Here is a 23,403-nt window from a genome sequence, read left to right as displayed (position 1 = left end):
AAGGGAGGTGACAGAAGTTATGGCACAGTATGGAATGGCGTGGCTGGCCTGTGCTGGAGCCAGCAACAATGCCTGGCACCGCTGGCACAGACAGGGTTAGGTCAGAGGGTTTACATTACCTTTATCAAATGTGAGAAGGTACTAAGGGAAAAAATGAGTGTTTTTTCCTCTCCTGTTTTTTGTTTCATGTGGAGCACAAAGACATGAGATACGGTTATTTCAAGCATTTAAGAAGCTGAGAACCTAAAGGTATTCTGCCAACTAACTTGTCCTGAAAACACTCCCTGCAGGTGAAGGATATGCGTGTGTGTCTGGGTGAGATTATAATTAGCCACAGTGAAAGACAGTAGGGATCTTATACTTTTGTGAGTAGGTAGCACTATTGGGAAATGCTGGGATGCCTGAGGACCGCTTAGAACTCGTGGTTTCTCAGTCTTCCAGACAGAGCCACCTCCTGGCTACAGGGTGTAATACAGATTGAGCCTCTCCATACGCTGGGAGATGGAATAGAAGGAAAAGAATATGGTTTAACAAACTGGAGCACCTTGGGCCAGCTGATAGCAGATGTCTGTCTGAAGACCTGGACCCATGGAGCACTCAAGGGCAGGATGCACTGAGATTCACCTCTGTCACTGCCATATACGTGTGTGCCTGTTTGAAAATCTTAAGCATGTGTTGAAACCTTTTTGCAAGTAAGAAGGATATGTATTACTTGCATTGCAGCTGTCAAATGAGGATCAAGGCCTCTATCCCAAAGAGAATCAGGGATCTTCAGATCTCCTGCAGTTGATCTTTCAGGCTTGTTGAAGGCATTCCCTTGTCCAGCTGCTGTAAGAGCCTAAGTGTGTAACTATGAATTCAGATTTGGCTCCTGTTCTCTATGAGCTCTCTTAATATTCTCATTCCCAGGCGAAAAAATAGTATTCTATGTTTAAGGATATAATAAACATAAATATGTCTTCTAATTATAAGGTCTAAAATTTGATCTTGTAACACTCTACTACTGAATATTCCTAAGGCAGACACAAACTGTCAGTTTTTCTTTATGTTGCTAATAGAAGTGGCATCCTTTGCTATGTGGGTACCTGTTTTCATCACTAAGAAGAGCAAACTCTATACACGAGACACAGTGAATAGTAATAGCTATAAGCAGTGTTTATAACCTCAGGCAGAGAATGTGGCAATAAATATATTTCAGTTGTCACATGATGCAATGACACTTGTTTATGTAACCAGATAAATGAAATAATATCAACCCCTGTCCTTAACGAAGACCCACGTCACAACAAAAACAAAAGCTCATGCAAGGTTCAAACTGGCAGGCTGTGGTTGGTGCTTGCTTTTCCAAGATATCTCTCTCTCTCTGGGAAAACAGGTGACAGGAGACAATCAGAAGCAGGTACAGGAGCTCAGGGATACAGCACTTCCAGGTGCTGGGGCAGAGCGGGGTAAAAAAAGGAACTGTACATTGAATAGTTTCCTGTTGTTCAGCTCATTTCTTCTGCATTCCAGGAGCTTTTAAAATAATCAGCATTCAGAGGTACCTGACCATATAATAAGTTTTTCATTCTCAATGGATACAATCTGAAAAGTCCCTGGTTTTAACTCGGTAACTATCAGGTCAGAGGAGGGATAGTACACATTTTAAGCCATTTCTGTTTAAGGCTGGATTTGTACTAGTGACCTACAAGGGTGAGATTTTCTAGTTTATTATCAGTCGCCCAAGCCACACACTTGCCACCTTTTACTTCTGATACAACCCTTCAAGATAAACTCTGGACTTGGAGACAGGATATTTTGCACTGGGCGCCTCTTTTAACCTTTCTTTCTCACTTTCCCTTTTCTTTATGAGTAATTTTCTTGTTCAAGGAAAAACTTGCATTAACTTCAACTAGGAGAGGAAGATTTAGAGCTCTTCTTATGGTGCTGTACCCCTGGCTTTTGTAAAAAATAATAGAGAGTATTTTAGAAGATAATTTAAATGCCATTGCTCCTGCAGGACAAGATGAGAATATTCCAAATTGACAAAGAAATTTCAGTTAAATGTGCACGCAGATTGGTATCAATACTGAGCACTATTATACTGATTTTGTGACGTGTGGGAAATACTGTGTTTGTTGGAGAAAAAAAAAGGCCTGTATAAGAATATAATTTTATCTGGAGTATTTTTCACTTGCAATCCCCTGAAATTTCATTATGCAATAGCAAGTAATGGGAGATAGATTCATACTGTCTTGCAACTAGAGTTAATCCCCTTGAAAATCTGGACAGTTTCTTCTCTTTCTTCCTCAGAGGGTGGTGTCCATCAGCTCTAACAGTGTAACTGAAGAGATTCCCTCCTAACACACATAGTGCTATCACAAGGCATGTCAATGCAGCTGTCCTACTGTGCTGTTACTCCACTTAATGGCTCAACACAAGAGGATCTAAAGAACTATACATTTTAGGGAAGGGCATGTGACTCCAACCATTTTCTGCCCTCCTTACTATGTCATTTTCTGATGTGAGATTCATGCTTTCTTTGGAAAACTCTCCTTCCACCTCTCAAAAAATCTTCTAACATGTTTGGTCTTGATCTTCTCTAGCTTCATGGGGCAGAACTAAGTATGAGTCTACAGTCATGCATTTAGTTTCAGGTACAAAGCACCATGACTCAGCTTCATTCTGTGAAAAGCCATGAGGAGGTAGATGTAAAGGTAGATGATTTAAAAATAAAATTAGTGCTGGGTTGTGTTAATTTTTAGCAGCTCTCAGAGATCTGGTCTAGAAATGTTTTTTTTCTGAATGTGAAGATAAGGTTTTGGTGTATTAGGTTCCAGAAACTGAGGCTTCAAGGAAAGGCACCAAATATTGCAAGAATTTATTAACAGATCTGGTAATGTAAACTTAAGCTTTGTTACTCTCCTTCTTCTCTCAGCACTAGGCACACAAAAGAGCTTTTGGCCATCAAACTGGTGTTTTGATGGTGACTGTAGTCAGCTGGAAGAATCATAGAATGGTTTGGGTTGGAAAGGACCTTAAGATCATCCAGTTCCAATCCCCCTGCCATGGGTAGGGACACCTCACACTAGACCATGTCACCCATGTCCAACCTGGCCTTGAACACTCCCAAGGATGGGGCAGCCACAGCTTCTCTAGGCAACTTGCCTCACCACCCTCACAGTAAAGACCTTCTTCCTTATATCTAACCTGAAATTCACATGTCAAACCTAGATTAGAGGAAAACATATCCTACGCTCACTTAGGATGTCTCCTATCACCTGCAGAGACTATCCATCAGTGTCAATATCTAGATCATCAATTCTGCTACCAATAAAAGGGCACCATTAAAGGTTCTGCCTTTAGTACACTAAGAAACCACTGGCAATATATGCCAGTTGAAGCCAGGCATATATTATTAGTTCTCTGAAGAATGATTTTGGTTTTTGCAATACTAATCATGCTACAGCATCTCTCTCAATACTTCATAAGCCTATAAATTGTGTTTTTCATCTTATTTGTATAATGTATTATTTCAATTGTTTACATTTAATACAGGTTTTTTTATAAGGTGGGTTATTTATTCCATATATTTAATTTCTAGTTCAGTTTGAAGGAAAAGGCTCACCCATTACAAGTAAGGAAGCAAGTAATACCTGTATGAGGTATTGTGGAAATGAGCCTATCAATTAAAAAACATGTTCATAGCTCCACTGAGAATATAAATGTACATCAGTTAGTAATGCTTCCAGCACACTGACATTCATTCTGTTATAACTCAAATAGTGGTGATGACATGTCTCATTTAGGAAACTTCACTATTGGAACAATCACTGTCCTCACTTACCTTGAGACAACCAGTGGGAGAATCAACATTTTCAGCATCCTCATCAGCAACTCACCAGGAAACTGGAAATAACTGATTTCCTAGAAATACATGGGGAGATGATTATTGTTTTGAGATAAAAACTATTTGTCTTCAAGAGTTTTTCTAGAGCTCTGAATCAGATAACACTGCTAAAATCCACAGCTTTGGTGTAGAAGATGGCAAAGATAGCAGGCTTTAAAAGACCATTTAAAAATTGATTAGATTACATATTGTGTTGTAATTCAACACAGTACATTGTGCGTTCTTTCACAAAGGAAGATGAAAATGAAATGTGCCACCTCATGGGGACAACCATTAATAGGCTGCCCTAAATAATCTCTTCATTCTGCATTTTGTGTGTTTTCCTCGGTGTGTATGAAGCTACTGCTCAGACACAAAAGATTTTCAGACAGTAGCCAGCAGTAGAACATAGAATTGGTTTAGTTCAGTTGCATTTACTAAATGCCATATTTTTTAATTGAGATTTCTATCATCTCTTGCTTGCTCAAGCAATGCTTTCAGCAGTCCACACTGCCCTGTCCAGTCTGTCTGATTACAGCAGAAAGAAATGCGTACCTGCAAAGAGCTTAGCCGAAGTGTGCTGGGGAGAAATCCCTGGGTGACTGTAGTAACACAGTCTGCTAATGATGGGAGAGCTCAAATTTATTAATACAAAATACCATTGGTATCATATAAACATCTGTACCTCTGATGAGGAAAAATATTCGCGGTGTTTTCTTTAGGTGTACATGTACCAAAGTAATATGAAATCCAACCAATATATTGCACCACCAGTTTTTAGCAAGTCTATATTAGACACTACATGTCTATTACATCTAGCTTAAACACCCACTATTATTATCCACATTTGCAACATTATAATGTGCTGATGCTAGACTAGATGTCTTAATGACCAGAACCACTGCAAATGTATTAAGAATGTGTGAAAAGAACAGTGTAGATTAACAAGCAGATGAAATGACACAAATTTAACAAATATCTATATAGATGCTTTTTATCTTCAAAAGTCCACCCTGAAGTTCCACCAGTTGCTACGTCCTTAGTTACATAAGTGTGGTATTTTCTCTGTAGTGATACACTGCCGTGTCACACTTACCTGTTGGGAAAGCCGCCTCGTCCTCAGGAAGAAGCCAAGAAGACAGCCGATGGTGACTGACAACACCGAGAGAATAAGTAAACCATTTCTTTTACAAACATCCTTGATCCGAGCTAGGATTGCATCAAAAGCCACTGCCATGCTGTCCTCCGTGCTCCTTGGAGAAGAATCAGCATCCCATGGAGAGAGAATCCACTCGCTCCTCTTGTTCGGGTGGACAAGCTCTGTATAGATCAGATCAAAGCACTTCCAGTTCTGCTTAGCTGACCTGCAAGGTCACTCCTCTGCCAATAGCCATCAAGCAAGCAGCTGGCATTATTGTTCCAAATTAATACCAACAATCCTATTATCAACTACATCATTAAGAGCCTGGAAGAAGATTAGGGGGCTCTGGAAAATTAGAACAGAATGCAGTAGTATTTCTGTATGAAGACTGGCTCAAAACAAAGTGACACTCCTGGGAGAGTGTTTGAGTGTATTCCCTCGGGTCTGGACAGCCAAACCTAGAAAGGGAGCAGTGCAAGTCCTGCCTTCCAATGGGTAACAGGAATGTTTCAACAGTCTTTCTACAGGGCAGAGCAGGTAACATTTTGCACTGGACTATCACAACAGGGCAAGCTAGGTGAAACTGAACTTCATTAATTAAAGCAGGCTTGGGGGTTTTGTTTTCACAGCAAAGGCTGCATGAGAACCACAAGAGACAAGCGCTGAACTGAAAATAGCTGTATACCAAAACACACAAGTACACCTTCTGGCATCTGATATTTATTCTCTTGGAAGTGAAATGATTTCACTTTTCTTCCAACAACTATGTTGATTAGAGTAGGGCCAATTTACTTTCAGAGGATTATCAGACTAAGCCACAGGGATTGCTTTCCTTTCCTTCACTGTGTCTGCATTCAATCCCAACGCTGATTTTTATGCTAGTGAGTGTCTTTAAAAATGCATCACCATTTCACCACGCCATGCTTTCTTACCAGAACATTTTGTCATTCCTCAGCTAGTCTATTTGGTGCTTTTGTGGAAAATACTCCACGGAGTACAACAGAATTGTGTGCTTACAATATTCTGGTTTATACTGTAATACAGTGTTTGCGGCTAAATGCTCACAAAAGCTCACCAAAGATTAAACCGTTCTCTCTGGAGGCAGGATCTGGATACTGGATGGTCAGTAAGACACAGGGACACACAAGAAGAACAAACGAGTGGCATTTATATAATGAACCAGAGTCCTGTCAAAACAAAGAGGCTCACAGACCATTTTATTAATGTGGAATTTTATTAAGAGAGGACTGAATTAGCGTTGATCCATCCCACACCAGACATGTTCTAATATCTAGATAGTTTTGCTAACGGATCGAATACACCTCACGAATGAAGTAAAAGTTTGAATGTGCTTCATGAAACCACGTCCACCTCCACGCCCGCTGTTCCTGGTGCAGCTGCGACCCTCAGCTGGGCCTTTCCCACCCCGCAGAGGGCCATGCGGGGCCTGTCCGGTCCGACCTCTCCGATCCGCGGGGCCTGCCCCCGGGCCGGCCGGGTTCCGGTGCAGAAGCCCCCGTTACTACAGCCGAGTGTAAGAAAGCGCCGGGAGGCGCCGAGGTGCCGCCTCCGCCCCGCCGCGGGGCGTTGTGAGTTCACCCCGGATGGGGCCGGGCGCTCCGCCGCGCCGGGAGGGGCTCCGCGGAGCTACCGGGAGCCGGCCAGGGTCGCAGCAGCCGCTCCTCCGGCCCCGGGACGGCAGCGAGGGAGGCGGCGCGGACAGCGCCTCACGGGCCTGACCGGATGTCATGGCGGCGCGGCAGCTGGTGCCGCGGAGGGCGGCGGCGTTGCGCTGGCGGCGGGGCTACAGCAGCGCGGGCGCTGCCGAGTACCTGCACCGCAGCATCGTGCCCACCATGCACTACCAAAAGAGCCTGCCCAGGTACGGCGGCCGCTGCTCCGCGCCCCGGGGCGCCCGCCGGGCCCCTTGCCCTCCGGGACCGCCCGTTCCGCGGCCTGCCGAGGCGCCGCTGGGTGGGACCCGGGGTAAGGCCCCCAGGGAGGCGAGAGGCACTGCCAGCCCCGGGCGGCTGCTGAGGGCAGCCGGCGGGACGGGCTCCGGGAGGGCGGTTGGTGGCCGTGTGGGGCCGGCGGACTTGGGCGGGAGTCCGTTGTGAAGAGGAGAGAGAAGACGCGTTCTGGCGTGTGTGCACAGCCGCGCTTGTGCTGCTCGCTTCTCGTTGTATTTTATTTGCCCTTCGTAGGGCACAGCGGAGAGGAATGACTTCATGTTTTAAAGCCTAAATATGACTAGAAGCTCACTACTGAAACGTCCTTTCGGGTTGCAAAGTAACCTCTCTGAGTGCTGTAGGATTATTTTGTAGTAAGAAGAGTGTTTTAATGTTTAGGCTGAGGGGAAGGTTACAAAGATACTGATGAGGGCATTTGCAGTAAGGCAGGAGGAAGGGGAAGGCGAAGATCAAATGCAGGGGGAGCTACCAAACTAAGCCTCATTTCGATATAGCTGCTTCTCCTTGTAGCAGTTTGTGTCACTGTATTCCCTGTAAAGTATCAACGCCCTTCACTTCAGTACCTTTGTTACAGTCCGGTTGGTTTTCTACCTTCTTTTCCAAGAACTTTATGCTGTGATGACCTATGTTCATCTGTTCCCTTCTCCCACAAGAAACTTCTGAGTCATTTGGATAGTACAGTGTTTAAGGAAGGGTAGGGAAGAGGGGAGGCAAAGAGAAACAACTGTGTAAGAAACTCAGGCTTCATTAGTTCATGACGCGCGTGTCTCTCTGTTCCCCTTCCTTCAGACTGCCGGTTCCCAAACTAGAAGACACAATTAGGAGATACCTGAATGCCCAGAAACCACTTTTAAATGATGACCAATTCAGGTATGGACAAACAAGATACACATACTGCAGTGACATGTGCTGCTTCAAAACCAGGTATTACAAACGAATGTGGCTTGTGACAGCATTCCGACTCTTTTACCGATTACTGCAGGAAAACTGAAGAACTTGCTCATCAGTTTGAAAAGGGAATTGGAAGAGAGCTGCATGAGCAACTCGTTGCTCAAGACAGTCAGAACAAGCACACTAGTTACATCACAGGTATGTTGGATATAGGAGTCTGTAGATCGTAATGTTTGACAACAGCTCATAATGCTACAAACTTAAGTTCTGTACTGCGTAAGTGTGGAGTAACGTGCTCTGAATACTGTGACTGTATTTGAGCAAATTCTGAGTCTGTGATGGAAGGAAAAATGATAACTTGTATGTATTAGAGTTCTTGATACATGAATACTGGAGGAAAGGTATTTTTTCATGAGTTACTGTATTTAAATTTGAGTTTACAGGTTTTTCATCAGTGTTTCAGTGGTGACACATCTCTTTCTGTTTATGCTAATAGAGGAGTTTAACTTGTAATTCTCTGAAGGAGACTAAAGCAATCATTTTCAAATACTGGCAAGTTATTTAGCAAGAAGGTTGAACTTTGAGGGGGGGAAGGTAAGAGAAAATGACTAACCTTTTGGAGGTAGAAGCGGTCAGTCCTCTGGGCTTAACCCCCTTCCTGAACTACAAAACCGTATTCTTTTAAAGAGTAGAAGCAAAGGAGTGACAGAAAGAGGAAAATAAGAATAAAAAAATAACAAAAAAAGAGGGAGAGCATATAGGGTTTTTTTAATTATTTTTCCGTATTATTATATCCATAGATTTCCAAATACAGATGTCTGCTTAGGGAAGTATTGGATGGATAGCAATAGAGGTGGAGATATTCAAATACCCATGGAAGTACAAGTCTGCATGTTGCCCAGCAAATGCATTTCTAACCTTGCTGTCTGTTGGGACTGCCTGTAAGGGTGTTAGCTGCCTTAAGTTCTGTAGAAAATACCAGATAATTTCATAAAAGCTGCTGTTTGGTTTGTTGTCTTTTACTTTCCATTCACTTTGAACACCATCCAGGGCTCTAACTGGTGGCTTTATGTTAGTGCTGACCAGCATGCTGCTTTTTGTCCGTGAACCGTGGGGTATTTGCATTCCTTTTTGTTTAGTTATTACTCATAGTAAAGCCTCATAAAAGACCTGTTCCACTTTGAAACTGTTTTCTGAAAGTAAGTATAGTTGCCTTCGCCCTGGACTTTCAAGTCCAAGGTTGAAGGTTATGTGGTGATGACAGATGTGGTTTTAAAGCTGTAGATGAATGCTAGTTACTCCCTTGTGAGGACCTGAAATTAAAATTGTAACTTAGGTACCTAAGTTCTTGTTGCCCTTCTTACACTTCAGCCAGAAGGTTCTACCTGCAACTGATCCACGCTTGGAATAATAGTTTTTAATACATCATCTGCCTTGAGATGAAGTTGGTGTGCACTTGCTTCCTGTGCCTGCATTCAGTGTGCAGTGCCAGAGCTTGTTGAATTTGAGCTTGTTACTGATGATGAAGTACAGCCTACTTTAAAGATCCCTTCTCCCCCTTTGCCCTCTGGATTTTTGTTTACTCATAGGCAGGTGTAAAGACGTGACTACTTTTTAGAGCTATGACTGATTCTGTTGGTGCTGGTAGGCACAGAACCTTTTGGGTCACAGTCATGCTTCTGAATATGCTGACAGGCTAAAAGTCCTGATGGTATCAATTGTAATTCCACTTTTCAGAGAATGTTCTGGAAGGGCCTGGAAGAATAACTGTGAGGTCCCCTCTAACCTTGTCTTTTTGTCAACTTCAGAGTCTGATGGTTATGCATCAGTGTCAAGAGTTCTGCCCTGTGCTGATCATTTTAGTAGATATAAAGAGGAAGGAAATGCAAGAAAGCAAATGCAGGTGGAGGAATGCTGCCAGGAATGAGGGAAACACTGGATCAGAAGTAGAGGTGGTTCTAAAGAGAAGCATGCCCTCAGTGCCAGAGTAGCAGAAATTAGTAGCTTGAGAGTAAGTAAAGGCATATTCCAGTCCAACTGTTAGATGTTCACCAACATACAGCGCTGGAAGCTGCATTGTATGTCATGGGAGTTGTAGTTTATCATGGAGCCATAGAAAACAAATTGTCCCTTGCCGGTGATGACATTTGCACTCTTGATACATACTACTCCAAATACAGTATCCTTACAATTAGCCAAACAGTACCTTTCTTCATAATTGGAGGTTGGGAGAATCCTTGGGGGAATTACTATGTGTGTCTGTTTGTATGCACTTTAGTAGGTGGGTATTCCTGATCACTGTTGGAGGCAGGATGTTGACTACATGAACCTCTGTTCGACTCAGTAAGCTGCTTTTATGTTCTGACCTATTTCTCAACTCTCCATTTTCAGGTCCCTGGTTTGACATGTACCTAAAAGCACGTGAATCTGTTGTTTTGAATTTTAATCCCTTTCTGTCTTTTAATCCTGATCCAAAATCTGAATATAACGATCAGCTCATACGAGCTACGAACATGACTGTTTCTGCTATACGGTTTATGAAGACCTTCAGGGCTGGTTGTCTGGAACCAGAGGTTTTTCACCTCAATCCAGAAAAAAGTGACACTCGGCTCTTCAAAAGCATCATCCGATTTGTGCCTTCTTCAGTTTCTTGGTTTGGTGCCTACATGGTCAATGCATACCCCCTAGATATGTCTCAGTACTTCAGGCTTTTCAACTCCACGCGGCTGCCTAAGCCCGAGAGAGATGAGCTTTATACAGATGAAAATGCAAAACATTTATTAGTACTGAGGAGTGGAAATTTTTATATATTTGATGTTCTTGATAGAGATGGCAATATGCTGAAACCTTCAGAAATACAAGCACACTTGAAATACATCCTTAGTGACAACAGTCCAGCCCCGGCCTTCCCTCTTGGCTATCTCTCCAGTGAAAACAGAGATACATGGGCATTGCTGAGAAAGAATCTACTGGATAATGGCAATGAAGAAGCTCTTCAGAAAGTAGACTCTGCTCTGTTTTGTTTAAGTTTAGATGATTTTCCTATTAAAGACTTCGTGCACTTGTCCCACACTATGTTGCATGGAGATGGTGCTAACCGCTGGTATGACAAATCTTTCACTCTCATCATAGCTAAGGATGGCACTGCAGCAGTTAATTTTGAGCATTCCTGGGGAGATGGTGTGGCTGTGCTCAGGTTCCAGAATGAGGTTTTTAAAGACAGCACCAAGGCACCAGCCGTTAGCCCCCAGTCCCAGCCTGCTTCAGTAGACTCTTCTAGAGCAGTGCGTAAACTTGACTTTAAGCTGAATGATGCCTTAAAAGCAGGAATTACCAAAGCCAAAGAGAAATTTGATGCCACTGTAGGAACATTATCTCTTAATCTGATTCAGTTCAATGAAGGGGGCAAGGAGATTCTGAAGCAGAAGAAGGTAAGCCCAGATGCTGTTGCTCAGCTCGCCTTCCAGATGGCTTTCCTTAGACAGTACAATCAGACTGTTGCTACATACGAGTCCTGTAGTACTGCAGCTTTCAAACACGGTCGTACAGAAACTATACGTCCTGCCTCTATCCATACGAAGAAGTGTTCAGAAGCTTTTGTCAGGGAAGTATCCAAACACAGCACAGAAGAGCTTCAGAACTTGATAGTGGAGTGCTCAAAGTACCATGGCCGTTTGACAAAAGAAGCTGCTATGGGTAAGTAAGAATATATCAAACACTTTTGCTTTGGCATTAAAATGTCTGTTAAGGTTGCTGTGAACATTTACTGCACAGCTAAATAATTTTGATGGAGGTCTAATATTAATGTAAACTTAACAAAACAATATTGTCCTCTTGATGGAGGAGAATACCTCTGTGCTGCCCACTTCACTGCCAGTGTATTGAGAATTTCTTACACTTTTTTGTCCTTAGAGCAACTGGGCTATTTAAAGATTTGAGAAATACTTAGTGTGTGTTGTGCTCCCCAGGGAAACAAAGAACTTTGGCTTTATGTCTGAGGAGTTACTCTCTTAACCCTGCAGGGAATAAAGGCTTTTATCAACTCCAAATCAAATTGGTTCTTTGGCTGTACTACTCCTGGTATTTTTCTAAATGCTTTCTTTCCAACTCTCCTTCCCAGAAGCGTAACTTGGTGTTTTACTTCAGTAAAATGGACTGTTTAACATTACCCCATAGAGTCTGAAATTCGTATTCTTTTGTTATCACAAGATACTCTTCTCTGTAGATTCATAAATTTTAGGAAAGCCTTTCTCTGTTTTGGATATGTTCAGATAAATAGTTAATCAAAGCATGTAATATATTATTGTCTGTTAACATTGCACTTTTGTTTACCATCACGATTCCAGCTTGAGGCTAGCAGTAAACCAGCAAACCCTTATTCCCTAGGATACATGCCTTGAAAGTGCAGTCTGTCTTGGTTCTGTAAACCCCACATCTGTAGAGCTCCTCTTTTGTGGCTGAAAATGAACGTGATGTCAAAATGAGCAAGTTTATTCCTATAAAAATTAGTCATCTCTCTAACACTTGTTATTTTATTTTAACAGGTCAGGGATTTGACCGACATCTGTTTGTGCTGCGCCATTTAGCTTTATCCAAGGGTATTGCACTGCCTGATTTTTATCAAGACCAAGCCTATGCTCGGATTAATCACAACATCATTTCTACAAGCACACTGGTTAGTCCATCTGTGCAATTAGGAGGCTTTGGCCCAGTGGTGTCTGATGGCTTTGGAGTAGGATATCAGGTACATGATGATTGGATAGGTTGTAATGTTTCCTCTTACCCAGCTAGGAATGGTAAAGAATACCTTCAGTGTATACACAAGTCACTAGAAGATATCTTTAATGTTTTAAAGGGCAAGAAAATTGGCAGTTAGACATAAAAACGTTGGAACACTACAGCTGCAGTACAAAATGCAGCTTGTGTCTAATGGGCAAACTAATCACTGTTCAGCATGGCTGAGGCTGCCCAGCTTAATTGGCTTCATTTATCTTCACTGGACTTGAATACCGTTAGGTTCATAGGAAATTTGTATCTATTTTAAAGAAATCAAATACAGCCCTTGAATGCATGTTTGAGGAAATAGAACCATTCACAATGTCAAAATTAAGTAACACAACTGTTCCAACAGATCCACATGTTCTCAGAACACTTCATTTAAAATAAAAAGCATTGTTACTTGAGTTTCTGAACATGGAACATGTGTGTTCCATGAGTGTTCAAACAGACTATAGTACTGTGATACCACTCTTAAACTGTTTGATTTAATAAGTAAAAAAGCAATAATTTGAAATGTGAAGGAGTGGTTACATTTGCACTCTTGCAGTAAGCTTGCTTACTAATGGTCACACTTACTTTTCTCTTTAAACTTGAATCAGAACTGATTGTGCCTCAACTGCTTGAAGCTTTTCCACTGTAGCAGCTTTTTGAGAAACAAAAAAAATGAAGTGGGAGGCTTTAAGTAACCTGCAATCACCAACTGTGTTGTTAAATTGACTGGAAAAGACTGTATTGTAATAAAGCTATCTGTTAATAACCACAAAGTTCCTCTATTGCCAGATCAAAATTAGACTGTATGGGTAGTCCCTTTATTGATAGCTCATGTTTCTTACAGAGGTTAAAAAGAATGCTGCTGAAAGCATTCTGTAGTGTTGGCTTTCCCCTTCCAAAGTCTCTCCAATGATCTGCTGTTGTTTTGCTATGTAAACCTGTGCTTCTGGGTCTTAAAAAGAATCACTGAATTTTATCTTTTGGGATTCTCTCTTTCCAAACATCCTCTTACTGTGGAAGAGTAATCTCAACAGAACATTCTCCTGTTTCCTCCTTGTTCTGTCAGCTAGAACTTTTGATGTTATTTATTGTAGTAAGTGCCAGAGTCTTAGTGCCTAGAGCTGCATTTTCAATTCATTTGGGCATTCTTGTTGCAGATATTCTAAAGCCTAAGGCTTGACAGGAGAGCTTGAGCGTAGACATCAGTAAAACTTAGTGATGCTGTGAATGTGAGATGAAACAGATGCAGACAAGTTCCTCATGTGCTCTTCACAACAGGGACTCTGCCAGCTACAAAGTGGGTGATAGCAAAGGGGGAAGAGGTCTTCACCAGTCAGGAAGCCAGAGGTACACAAATTATACCTTTTTTTGCGCAAAATTCATTATGGTATAACTTGAACTCCTCTGCCTTTTAAACCCTCTTGACTCTTCTGGGAAGATGACTTTTCTCTGGAGCTGAGCAGCACAGTAGCACTTGTTTCTGCAGCACTGTGTAAAACTAACACACCTCATGTCTTTCAGCACAGCCTACTGTGTCCTAAAGAACCAAGTATATTAGCAGAACATAAAAGTCTGAGCACGTTGGTTGGATGTGACAGATCAGGTTCACTCAGAAACCCATCTGCCTTTACTTTCTTCACATACCTCAGCTTCCAGGTTCTCCCAGTGTCTCCCAGTGTTTCTTCTTTGTCCCATTCAGTGTAAGCAATACTGTATCTTGGAAGTATGAACTGCAAGTGCTAGGAAGGGGAGAGGCATGCTTTAACTATTAGAAACCTGAAGGCTCATAAACTTTTCCTACTCAGGGCTTTTTGCAGCCTTTAATGTGCTGTTCATTTAAACAAAGGAGATCATTTGGGAGGATGAAGGAAATAATGTATCAGGAAACAATAATCAGAACAAAAGTCTTCGAATTAAATTCACTAAAGGTGATTTTGGCTTTTTATTGTTGTTGTGTTTGTTGTTTAAACATGAGAGCAGCTGGCAAGATTGTGAGTGTTTGCCAAGAAGTCAAAAGTCTGTCTTCAACTAGAAATGAGTGAGGTTTACTTAATAACATAGCTTGATTTTCAGAAGACTAACAGCTATGTGTAAATGCTAATAGCAGTTCTCAGTAAATTTACCTCAGTGTCTTTTCTTGAACTGGCAGAAAGCTACTAAAGATGTATCTTTTCCCTTCAAAATTTAACACAGTCCCTTTATTAATACTCAGATATTTCTTTATGATAGGAGTTGGGGATTAAAAGGCCTTATTTGCTTATATTAGAGACTCATATATGGGTACTTCAAAAACTGATTTGTCTAAGTAGTTACTGTTGATACTGTAGCTAAGTTCCAGTACACCACAACAATATATATACTCCCCAAAACCATATATATTCCCCATTAGCAAAATGGCATAGTTCAGTCAAGCATATATACTATTTTCAGTTTGCACGGAGGCCATCTTAATGTGCTCTGTGGAAAATATTTTATTAGGGCATGCTGGGGACAGGATGTACAACTTAGGTTTCCATTCCTGAAGTACAGCCATGTGAAAAGTAACTGCAAGGAAATTGCATCTCAAATGGTTAGAGCTCCTTCATCAATAAGCATGTCAGGATTTAGTGGGGTATGAGCTTCAGCATTTTACAAATTTATGGGTAACTTCATAGATCCCAACAGATTCCTTTGTCTTTTCATCATAGTCATTCCAATCCTGTAAGAAACAAGATTTCACAGTATTAGTCACAGAGGACAGAATGCAGTTGTGTCTAAAACAGAGTGAAAATCAAACTGAAACTAAACCTTACTCAAAATTTGGGTCTTAGATTTGTCAAAAGCATTGTGCAGTCACTAAACTGAGTTCTGAAAGCTGAGAGAACCTGAAGCACTGACCTGAAATTAAATGAGCTTCAGTCTCAGTGGTTTTAACAATGACTTTTTTCTTTTTCATATGTAGTCCACAGCCCTTAGTGGACATGACAGCAACCATGGCAGATGAAAGGATTATCTATCATTTACAATACCCCAGTCAGGCGGGTAAGCAGACAAGCAGATCCCTGCCAAGTAGGATACCAAGGAACAGATTTGACCTTGAGATTCCTGCTCACAGCCAAGGAAGATTTGCAATGCTGGAGTCATTATCCTGAGCTTTGAAGGACAGTGTCTTTATATTACTTTTTTAATATCTCTGTGCATAGGAAGAAGTGCAGGCATCTTCCTACAAAAATCAGTTCACCACACTGAATAATCCCAGCCATTTAGGTGTTTCTAATTCCAGGTATTTGCTCTCTGGAACTCCAAAGTGACTTAGAAGTTGCATTTCTACCTGTCATCTGCTCTGCTATCAAATGAGTACTTCTAAAATGACACCTTTAGTAATGCTGGTTCATAGTTGGTTTAGTTTTTCTGCCCAGATACGACCTTTCTATGCCTACATGAAAGAGCAAAACTAGTCTCTTGCATGTGCAGGGTTATGTATTTTGGACTAATGACTTAGGGAAAGAAGGTTGGATAATTAGATTTACTAATGAAACAAAGACAACATACCTTTTCTAGCAAGTTTATGTCATTGAAAGGTGTGCCAGATTCTGCACCTTCAGCAGCAAACCCTGCCTGCAAACAATTGACAGTAAGTTAAGAACAAGTTGTACCAAGAAAATAATACATACGAGCACTGTTCAAAGAAAGTAATTCAGCACAAACTTTTCTTGTATTTCTTTTAAATTAGGTATAAAAAATGGTCAAGCTCTTTCCTGTTTAAGGTTGTGACCCTGCTTGTGAATTGAGAAACAATTTTTCCTGCTAAAAAAGGTATTTTCAGGTATTCCAAATAATGTTAAATCTGAGTTTCTAAGTTTATATAGCAGCGTCCAAGTACTTATAGCTTTGTGTTCAGAATCCATATACATTATGTACAAAACAGCTTCGTAAGAAACTTACACTGCAAGAAAACAATAGGAAAAAACTGTGGAAGAGAGTTAATAGTTTTGCCTTAAATACTGTCAGAATCACACACTACAGAAGGAGCAGCTTGTATTGGATTTAGGTACAAAAGTGACTAGCAAGAGGACGATCAGCTGCATGAATTAACAGATAAATACACCAAACAATCATTTCCAAGGGAAGAGTTCTTCACTGTTGTTACTGTTGCTGTTTTTAAAGGGTTGAAGGAAAGGCTAGTATTAGAAGGAAATAGCCTATCAGTGGGGTACAGTGCGAGAATGAGGTGTTCTGGTTTACCTTCTATAGGAACAGCTCTCTCATTTTAGGGTTCAGTTACCAAGCTGTAAATGAAGTTTTATTAGTTTTAAAAGTAAATTTACAAATCTCAGCCACCTCTGTAGCATCCAGGAAGGTTTCTTACATTGCTGTTTCTAACTGAAGGGTTTTATTCAGCAGTGGCTAAAAAGTAAAGGCAGCTTCTTCCTGGTTTTCTGCAAGGGACCTACACTTGCATTTCTAATAAATCCCCATTAGTGCCCGTCAGACATTTAACTGTGCAAGAATGTGTGAAGCAAGCCACATGATTTTAAAACATTTTGGGATTTGAATGGAAGGTTAAGCACTTGGGAGTTAAATAAACCATGGAGTGCAGCAAGACTAACGGGAGAGCTACCTGCAAGGCACAGTGTGTATATGCCCTTTCTGTAATTGTCAGAAGCCCTTCTCAAGGGAACTGCTAGGGGTGAGAGGAAGATCATGGGACAAAAATGCAGACCTGCAGTACAGAACAAACAATAGCAAAATAAAAGAAGCCCTTCCTTTGCTACCTGGAGATAGGCACCAGCCCTCCAAGGAATGAGAGGCCATGTGACTGGAATTACAGGCTTCTGTACCAGACACTCAGTGGGACTTGCATTTTTTACAGCTCTGGCGTCAGAGCAGAGACTTGTTTAATCTCTGCAGATGGGAGCTGGGACATGTCTGGCAAAGAACCAACAGCTAAAGCATAAACACACACACCGAAGAAGCAAAAATGCCTGTTGACTTTACCACACATTGAATTGTCACAGTTCTGCTACCAATGAAACTATTGGTTGTGTCATGAAGCAAAGAAGCTTTAGAAGGTTTAAGAGAAATTTTATAAAGAAACCTCCATTTTTAATTAAAGCATTCACTTGAGGGACAAAGACAAGAAGGAGCTGAACTATCCTTAAGTAAAACATTATATATCAGATATGCAGTAGATGTATCTACCTAAGCACACTGAACAAGAATGAGAAGTAACTGGAGGGGGAAAACTGCTCTTGCCCATTACTAGAACACACAAGTACCTAGTTTGAATTTGTTGCTGCTGCTGCTAGGTAGGAAAAGAGGTTTTATAGCAGAGAATCAAAGAATACTTTTTCAGACTCAAATGATTTTTTTGAGAAAACAACTATAAGTAAGACAGGCAAGCACTGAACTGCTCTAAATTGACTTCAGGGTATGGTGCTATTATGTCTATCAAAAAAACAAAAAAAAAAGTAGAGTAATGCTGTATTTTTTGGCCATATGCTATGTTTGGTACTGATCAAAAGCCAGATCCAGACTGTGGAGATGATGCCAGGCTGACTTGGATCATGTCAAATATAAAGCAGCTTACAGAATTGTTTGGAACTGCAGAAGTCTGATATATTTACTCATTAGGCATCAGAAAATTCACTGAAATATGCACTCACGGATGCAAGTGTACTCTCCAACAGAGTGCACAGGCCAAACTTTGAGAATATTAAAAGCTTTGTTACATCTGTGAAGTCTTTGTTCAGCAGATAAAACTCACAGCTAGGATGCAAGCTGTAAGCATCTCCTACATTTTGTGATCTTCCCATAGATTTTTCTTGGAAGTGCAAGTTCCAAAGTCTGCCTGCAAAGCTTTCCACAGGAATAAACTAATAACCATTCTGTTTCTCAAAAAGATGGACTTCATTTGTACAGATAGATAGACAAATAGGCAGACATACAGACAGATAAAGACTTCCTGCAGCACACTGCAGTGGTGATTTATTTATACTGAATTTGCTGTAGGATCAGCTTTTTTGGTCTATTTCTTAGCACAGTGTCACATCTGAGGGAAGGGTAAGACAGGTTTATATTTGTCAGTCTATATACACCTAATCCGACTGGAATAATAGGTTAAATATAGTGTGGCATTAACTTGCATCCAGCATGACTATGCATAAGCAAATGAATCACTGAAGACTTGGCTTGGCCCTGAAGAAGTCCTTCAACTCCAAGCTTGAGGTGTGTTTTCCAAGAGTCTTAACTGCCACAGATCCTCAGTCTTTGACCAAGTTTCAAATGGAAAAATGCCAATAGTGATTTCCTATGGCTTTGGTGATCTCAAAGGAAATCTGGAATTTTCTAGAAGCCATATACTGAACACTGTTCACAACCTGAATTCATTTACTCTGTGACCATACCAAGAAGCAAAGTGGCACTGTCCTGAATGGCATTCTAATTGTGCACTCTAGCAATTCCACTTTGGGAAAGACTCTCTTTTGCCATAACCTGAGTAATTAAGACCTTGCAAATGAATTCATCTGAGCAGCACTGAGTCACCCATACAGCAATTTGAACACGCCTCCAAAGTGTGTTTAATTTTACAGTTTACTGGCACAAAGAGTAATAGAGTTGTTGGTGTTAGCTCCTTGTGGGTTGGGTTCTGAAGACAAATGATGACAACGAAAGAACTGCGGAGGGGATGGGAAACTGGGGAGAATGTAGAACATTCCAGGAAGAGCAGTACAATTTCAAATAGTGTGTTTAATACTCTAGAACCTGTAGGAATAAGAACTCACCTGTGGTTGAAAATCAACTGGTTCCAGACCTCGGCATTCAAACTCCACTATTGTTTTGAATTTCTCACTGTCTTCAGCCTGTAATTGAGTCAGAATACTGTTAGTTTTTGTCTAATAGAGAGTGGCAAGCATTAGTCTACAAATGAACTGCTTTAAAGGCAGTATTATCAACTGTGATGTCCCAAGTGACAGCAACCCCCTAGGGCTCATTTAGTAAGTGGCAATTAACTAAAATTTCTTAGTCTGCCACAAGGAAGCCTTCGGAAGGAAACTAACAGGGACACCGTATGATCACCTCTCATTTGAGTGATATAATTTTATGTTTTGCTTATGACAGATATCAAATTATTCTACACTTGAGCCTGTGTGCAGGAATCTACACAAGACAATTTTCTGTCAGGCGAAAACACCACCTTTTTGTGTTCCTGAAAGAGGAATGTGATGACAAAGAAAACCTCAAAATATTATTAATGCTTATTTATCTTGTTATGTAAAAGAGAAAACAAACTTACATTGTAAGGCTTGATTGTCTGACTTAAAATATCTAAAAAAAAAATAATCAGAAGTGTAAAAGTGAGTGGCATTATGTCTTCAGCTTTATTCAGCACAAACCAAGCACCAGCTGCTTCTCGCAGACAAATTTCAGTAGACACAGTAGAAGAAACAGGGTAACCAAGCAGTTCCTGCAGTTGGCCCTCAAAAGGTGCAATTCAGTTTTTCTCACTTCTCCTGAGGAGCTGACATTACACCATTTGTAATGATTTAATGCAAAAAAAAAAAAATTAAAAAAAAAGCATGCTTTTATAAAATGCCATTAGGGACAGGAGTTTTGTTCATGCAGAAACCTGAACGCACCAGGAGGCCGTGCTGTCTCCTTCATGTGCACAATGACAAGTATGTTCGTGTCATGAACTCAAGCACCAGTGTACACAGAAAAAAATCCCTGGTGAGTGCTCTTTACTAACAGCATCAAGCAAAATATGGGGACTAAAAAATAAACCTAGGAGAAAAAGCATAAAATGGATGATGCCTCTTAAATTCCTAAGCACATACCGATGGAGTTCTCCCTGGAGCACAGCTTGCATTTCTGCACCATAGTGGCACTTCCTCTGCCTCCTTTCAGGGGAGCACTGTCCTAAAAACCATGACAACAGAGACATCATTTTTAACCGCACTCTGGCAGAATCCTCTGCAAAGGTAAAGCAACTTTTACAGCAGTGGTCTTTAATTTTTTAACAGTATTGCAATGAGAAAGCTTTATAGACTAGATGTCTATAACTCAGAAAGCTGTGATGATCAAAGAATAGCTCTGTTCTTGACTTAAAATAGTGAATAATGTCTTGTCCAATAAAGGCATGTTCCGGTAATTCCTTGAAATACATTCTTACCATTCAGTAGTATGCAACCAAAAGGGATGATTATTCCCAAGAATATTCCTTCTTTTACCACTGACAAAATTTATCATGCCTTTCCAATTTCCAGATGCTAATTTAGCATGCTTTAACTTGACTTGAATTACCTCAAGTTCCCCCAAAAGTTTCTATCCACATCAGAGAAATATGCTACAGGCACAACCTTATTCTGATACCAATCCAAAGCTTGTGGTATTTTTACAGAAAGGTGGCTTTTTCAAAGCAGTAACTGCTTTTGTCACCAACAGCTGCCGTCCCAATGGCATATTTCAATTAACAGTCATAGAATAGAATCATAGAATAGTTAGAGTTGGAAAGGACCTTAAGATCATCCAGTTCCAACCCCCCTGCCATGGGCAGGGACACCTCCCACTAAACCATGTCACCCAAGGCTTCGTCCAATTTGGCCTTGAACACCGCCAGGGATGGAGCATTCACAACCTCCCTGGGCAACCCATTCCACTGCCTCACCACCCAAATACTGTTTTTTAATATGGAACATGACAGCATTTCCTCAATATGTACAGCTATTAAACCACTGTATTTCATCCAACGTGCAAGTCATGACATGCCTGATGCAGATATCCTTGTATGCAAGAGGGAGCTTGTGTTTCTCATTTTTGTTCTGCTGCAGGTTACAACAGGGGAACGTACCATCAACCGCAGATACTGCCACTTCTCAGAAACTTCACCACAGTTCCCACATTTCAGCTGGAAAATGAATCAGACAATTTAAAGCTGTCAATAATCAGGGATTAAAAGCCTGAAGCAGATGATGTGAGCCCTCCAGATTCACAATCCCTGCTTTTTCCCAGCTGAGAGGAGCCAGAGGCAGCGATCAGTGTCTGTCTATCCCGACAGGCCCATGAGCTGACTCAACCTGACAGGTATGCCCATTACAGAGGAACTACCCCTTGGTGGAAAACGCGTTACAAAGGATGGCCACGAAATGAAAGCCGGGAGTAGCACGTCTTGCCATTCACGTGGGTTACCTGCCAATGGATTACCAATGACGGCACTGAGCAACATCTGAACTTCAGACTTTTTAGTACTCGAGAGTAATGGATAACGTCACGCATGTACTAAATGAGCAACTTGGTCACACTATGCTATCTATACACTTAGTCCATCACATTCGTTGCTCCTGCAGCAGCCTGCTTGCCCTGTGAGGCAACAACCACATCACTCTTTAAGCTGAGTGCTGTGATCCCCCACCACAGGCCTCCACCCCATGGCCCCGCTGGACACTCCCAGCACTCCTCACACAGCGGATGGTGCCTCCCCGCTCCCGAAGGCCGGGCACCGCCGCCCCCCGCACCTTGAGGTACCATCGGAAGTCCTCCCCCTCTGCCCGCAGCCGGGTGATGTTCTCCAGCGTGGCGCGCAGCTGCAGCCCGATCCTCTGCAAGGCAAGAGGCAGGGAGAGACCCGGTCAGCCCCGCTCCGCTTGGCCTGGCTCGGCCCGGCCGCGGCTCCTACCTACCCCCATGGCCTCGCAGCGAGCCCGGCACCGGGCTCACGGGGCCGCCGCACTGTCCGGTCCTGCCCTGACGGCTCCCCCTCAACCCTCTCGCGGGAGCACCTGCGGGTTTCAGAGCTGCTCCTGCGTGTTTTGAGTTGGTTTGGGGTTTTTCCCCCCCACCTCCACCCCGTTGCGCTTGTGCCCTCAGCCAAGCTGGCGGCCGGCTCACGGTGCTCTCTGCCGGCTGAAGCCGACGGGAAGCCGAAGCTGCCCTCAGTCAAGATGGCGTCCTCCGGCGCGGCCTGGTGCGGGCCGCACGGCTGGCTTGGGGGGTGAAGGCGGGGCGGTGTCTGTGGGGAAGCGGGGCTGGCATGTGGGGAGGGAGCAGTGTCTGCTGCTGGGGGAAGCAGGGGTGCGGTTTGACAGAGCTGCTGCGGGGAGCACCCCGGGATCTCCTACAGGGCTTTACAAACATTGCCGCTTTAAAGCTGGGTCCTCCAAGTCTCTTAATTCAGCACAATGGGTCTGAATGGATGTGTTTCTAAGCAAGCAACCCCGACTATTCCATGTTTCTGTGAAGATGTCCCTGTTCATTGCAGAAGGGTTGGACTAAATGTGCTCTGAAGGTCCCTTCTAACCCAAACTATTCTATGATCCGTTAGTCTAGAACTTCATTGAATAAATTCTTCATTGCTTTTAATGTTCATTTTCATAATTGCAACTTACAAGTGAAGATCCTGGATGATGCCTGGGTGGCCTGTTGCCTATTTCTCTGAAGGTAGATGGGTAATCATAGAACGGGTTGGGTGGAAGAAAATGTAAAGCCCATCTGGTTCCAGGGACACCTTCCACTAGACCAGGTTGTTCCAAGCCCAATCCAGCCAGACCATGAACACTGCCAGGGATGGGGCAGCCACAGCTTCTCTGGGCAACCTAACTTCTCTAGGCAACCTAATCATAGCGGCAGGTTGTTATAAAATTGACACGTCTTTGCTATAACCAGTTATGCAGAGTCAGGGCTTCAGCTGTTTTCCATGTTTGAGCTGGCTAACAGAATATCCTCCTTGGGATAGTAACAAAAGTTTATCTTGACAGCTGGCAGAAGTTTCATTTCACAGAGCCAGG

The 23,403-nt window shown here is 42.2% G+C and overlaps 4 protein-coding genes across 4 annotated transcripts in view; 2 read left to right on the top strand and 2 right to left on the bottom strand.

Moving 5' to 3' along the window:
- The window catches only part of SLC1A7 (solute carrier family 1 member 7), a 54,609-nt gene extending 49,202 nt beyond the window's left edge, over window positions 1–5,407 (bottom strand). Inside the window, exons 1-2 of the mRNA XM_061451235.1 lie at window positions 4,965–5,407; window positions 3,827–3,906 (exon numbers count right to left, since the gene is read on the bottom strand). Of these exons, the coding sequence (XP_061307219.1) occupies window positions 3,827–3,906; window positions 4,965–5,105 (221 nt within the window). The 5' untranslated portion in view covers window positions 5,106–5,407. The remainder of the gene's footprint in view (window positions 1–3,826; window positions 3,907–4,964) is intronic.
- The window catches only part of LOC133268311 (protein zyg-11 homolog B), a 306,890-nt gene that overhangs the window by 144,707 nt on the left and 138,780 nt on the right, over window positions 1–23,403 (top strand). The window lies entirely within an intron of this gene.
- Window positions 6,547–13,413, top strand: CPT2 (carnitine palmitoyltransferase 2). The gene is made up of 5 exons (XM_061451219.1): window positions 6,547–6,891; window positions 7,769–7,849; window positions 7,962–8,068; window positions 10,262–11,566; window positions 12,415–13,413. The coding sequence occupies exons 1-5, from the start codon at window positions 6,758–6,760 to the stop codon at window positions 12,744–12,746; spliced, it is 1,959 nt and encodes a 652-aa protein (XP_061307203.1). The 5' UTR covers window positions 6,547–6,757; the 3' UTR covers window positions 12,747–13,413.
- On the bottom strand, window positions 15,097–22,391 carry CZIB (CXXC motif containing zinc binding protein). The gene is made up of 8 exons (XM_061451220.1): window positions 22,300–22,391; window positions 22,135–22,218; window positions 21,471–21,527; window positions 20,458–20,539; window positions 19,917–19,948; window positions 19,405–19,482; window positions 16,172–16,237; window positions 15,097–15,338 (listed from the first exon to the last, which is right to left on the bottom strand). The coding sequence occupies exons 1-8, from the start codon at window positions 22,303–22,305 to the stop codon at window positions 15,261–15,263; spliced, it is 483 nt and encodes a 160-aa protein (XP_061307204.1). The 5' UTR covers window positions 22,306–22,391; the 3' UTR covers window positions 15,097–15,260.

Source organism: Pezoporus flaviventris, unplaced genomic scaffold (assembly GCF_033815535.1).
Source record: "Pezoporus flaviventris isolate CSIRO_AGI_PZ_B2104156 unplaced genomic scaffold, CSIRO_AGI_Pfla_v1 ptg000013l, whole genome shotgun sequence".
NCBI lineage: Eukaryota > Metazoa > Chordata > Aves > Psittaciformes > Psittacidae > Pezoporus > Pezoporus flaviventris.
Note: the sequence above shows the minus strand (reverse complement) of the source record. Positions and strands in the feature narration are given on the sequence as shown.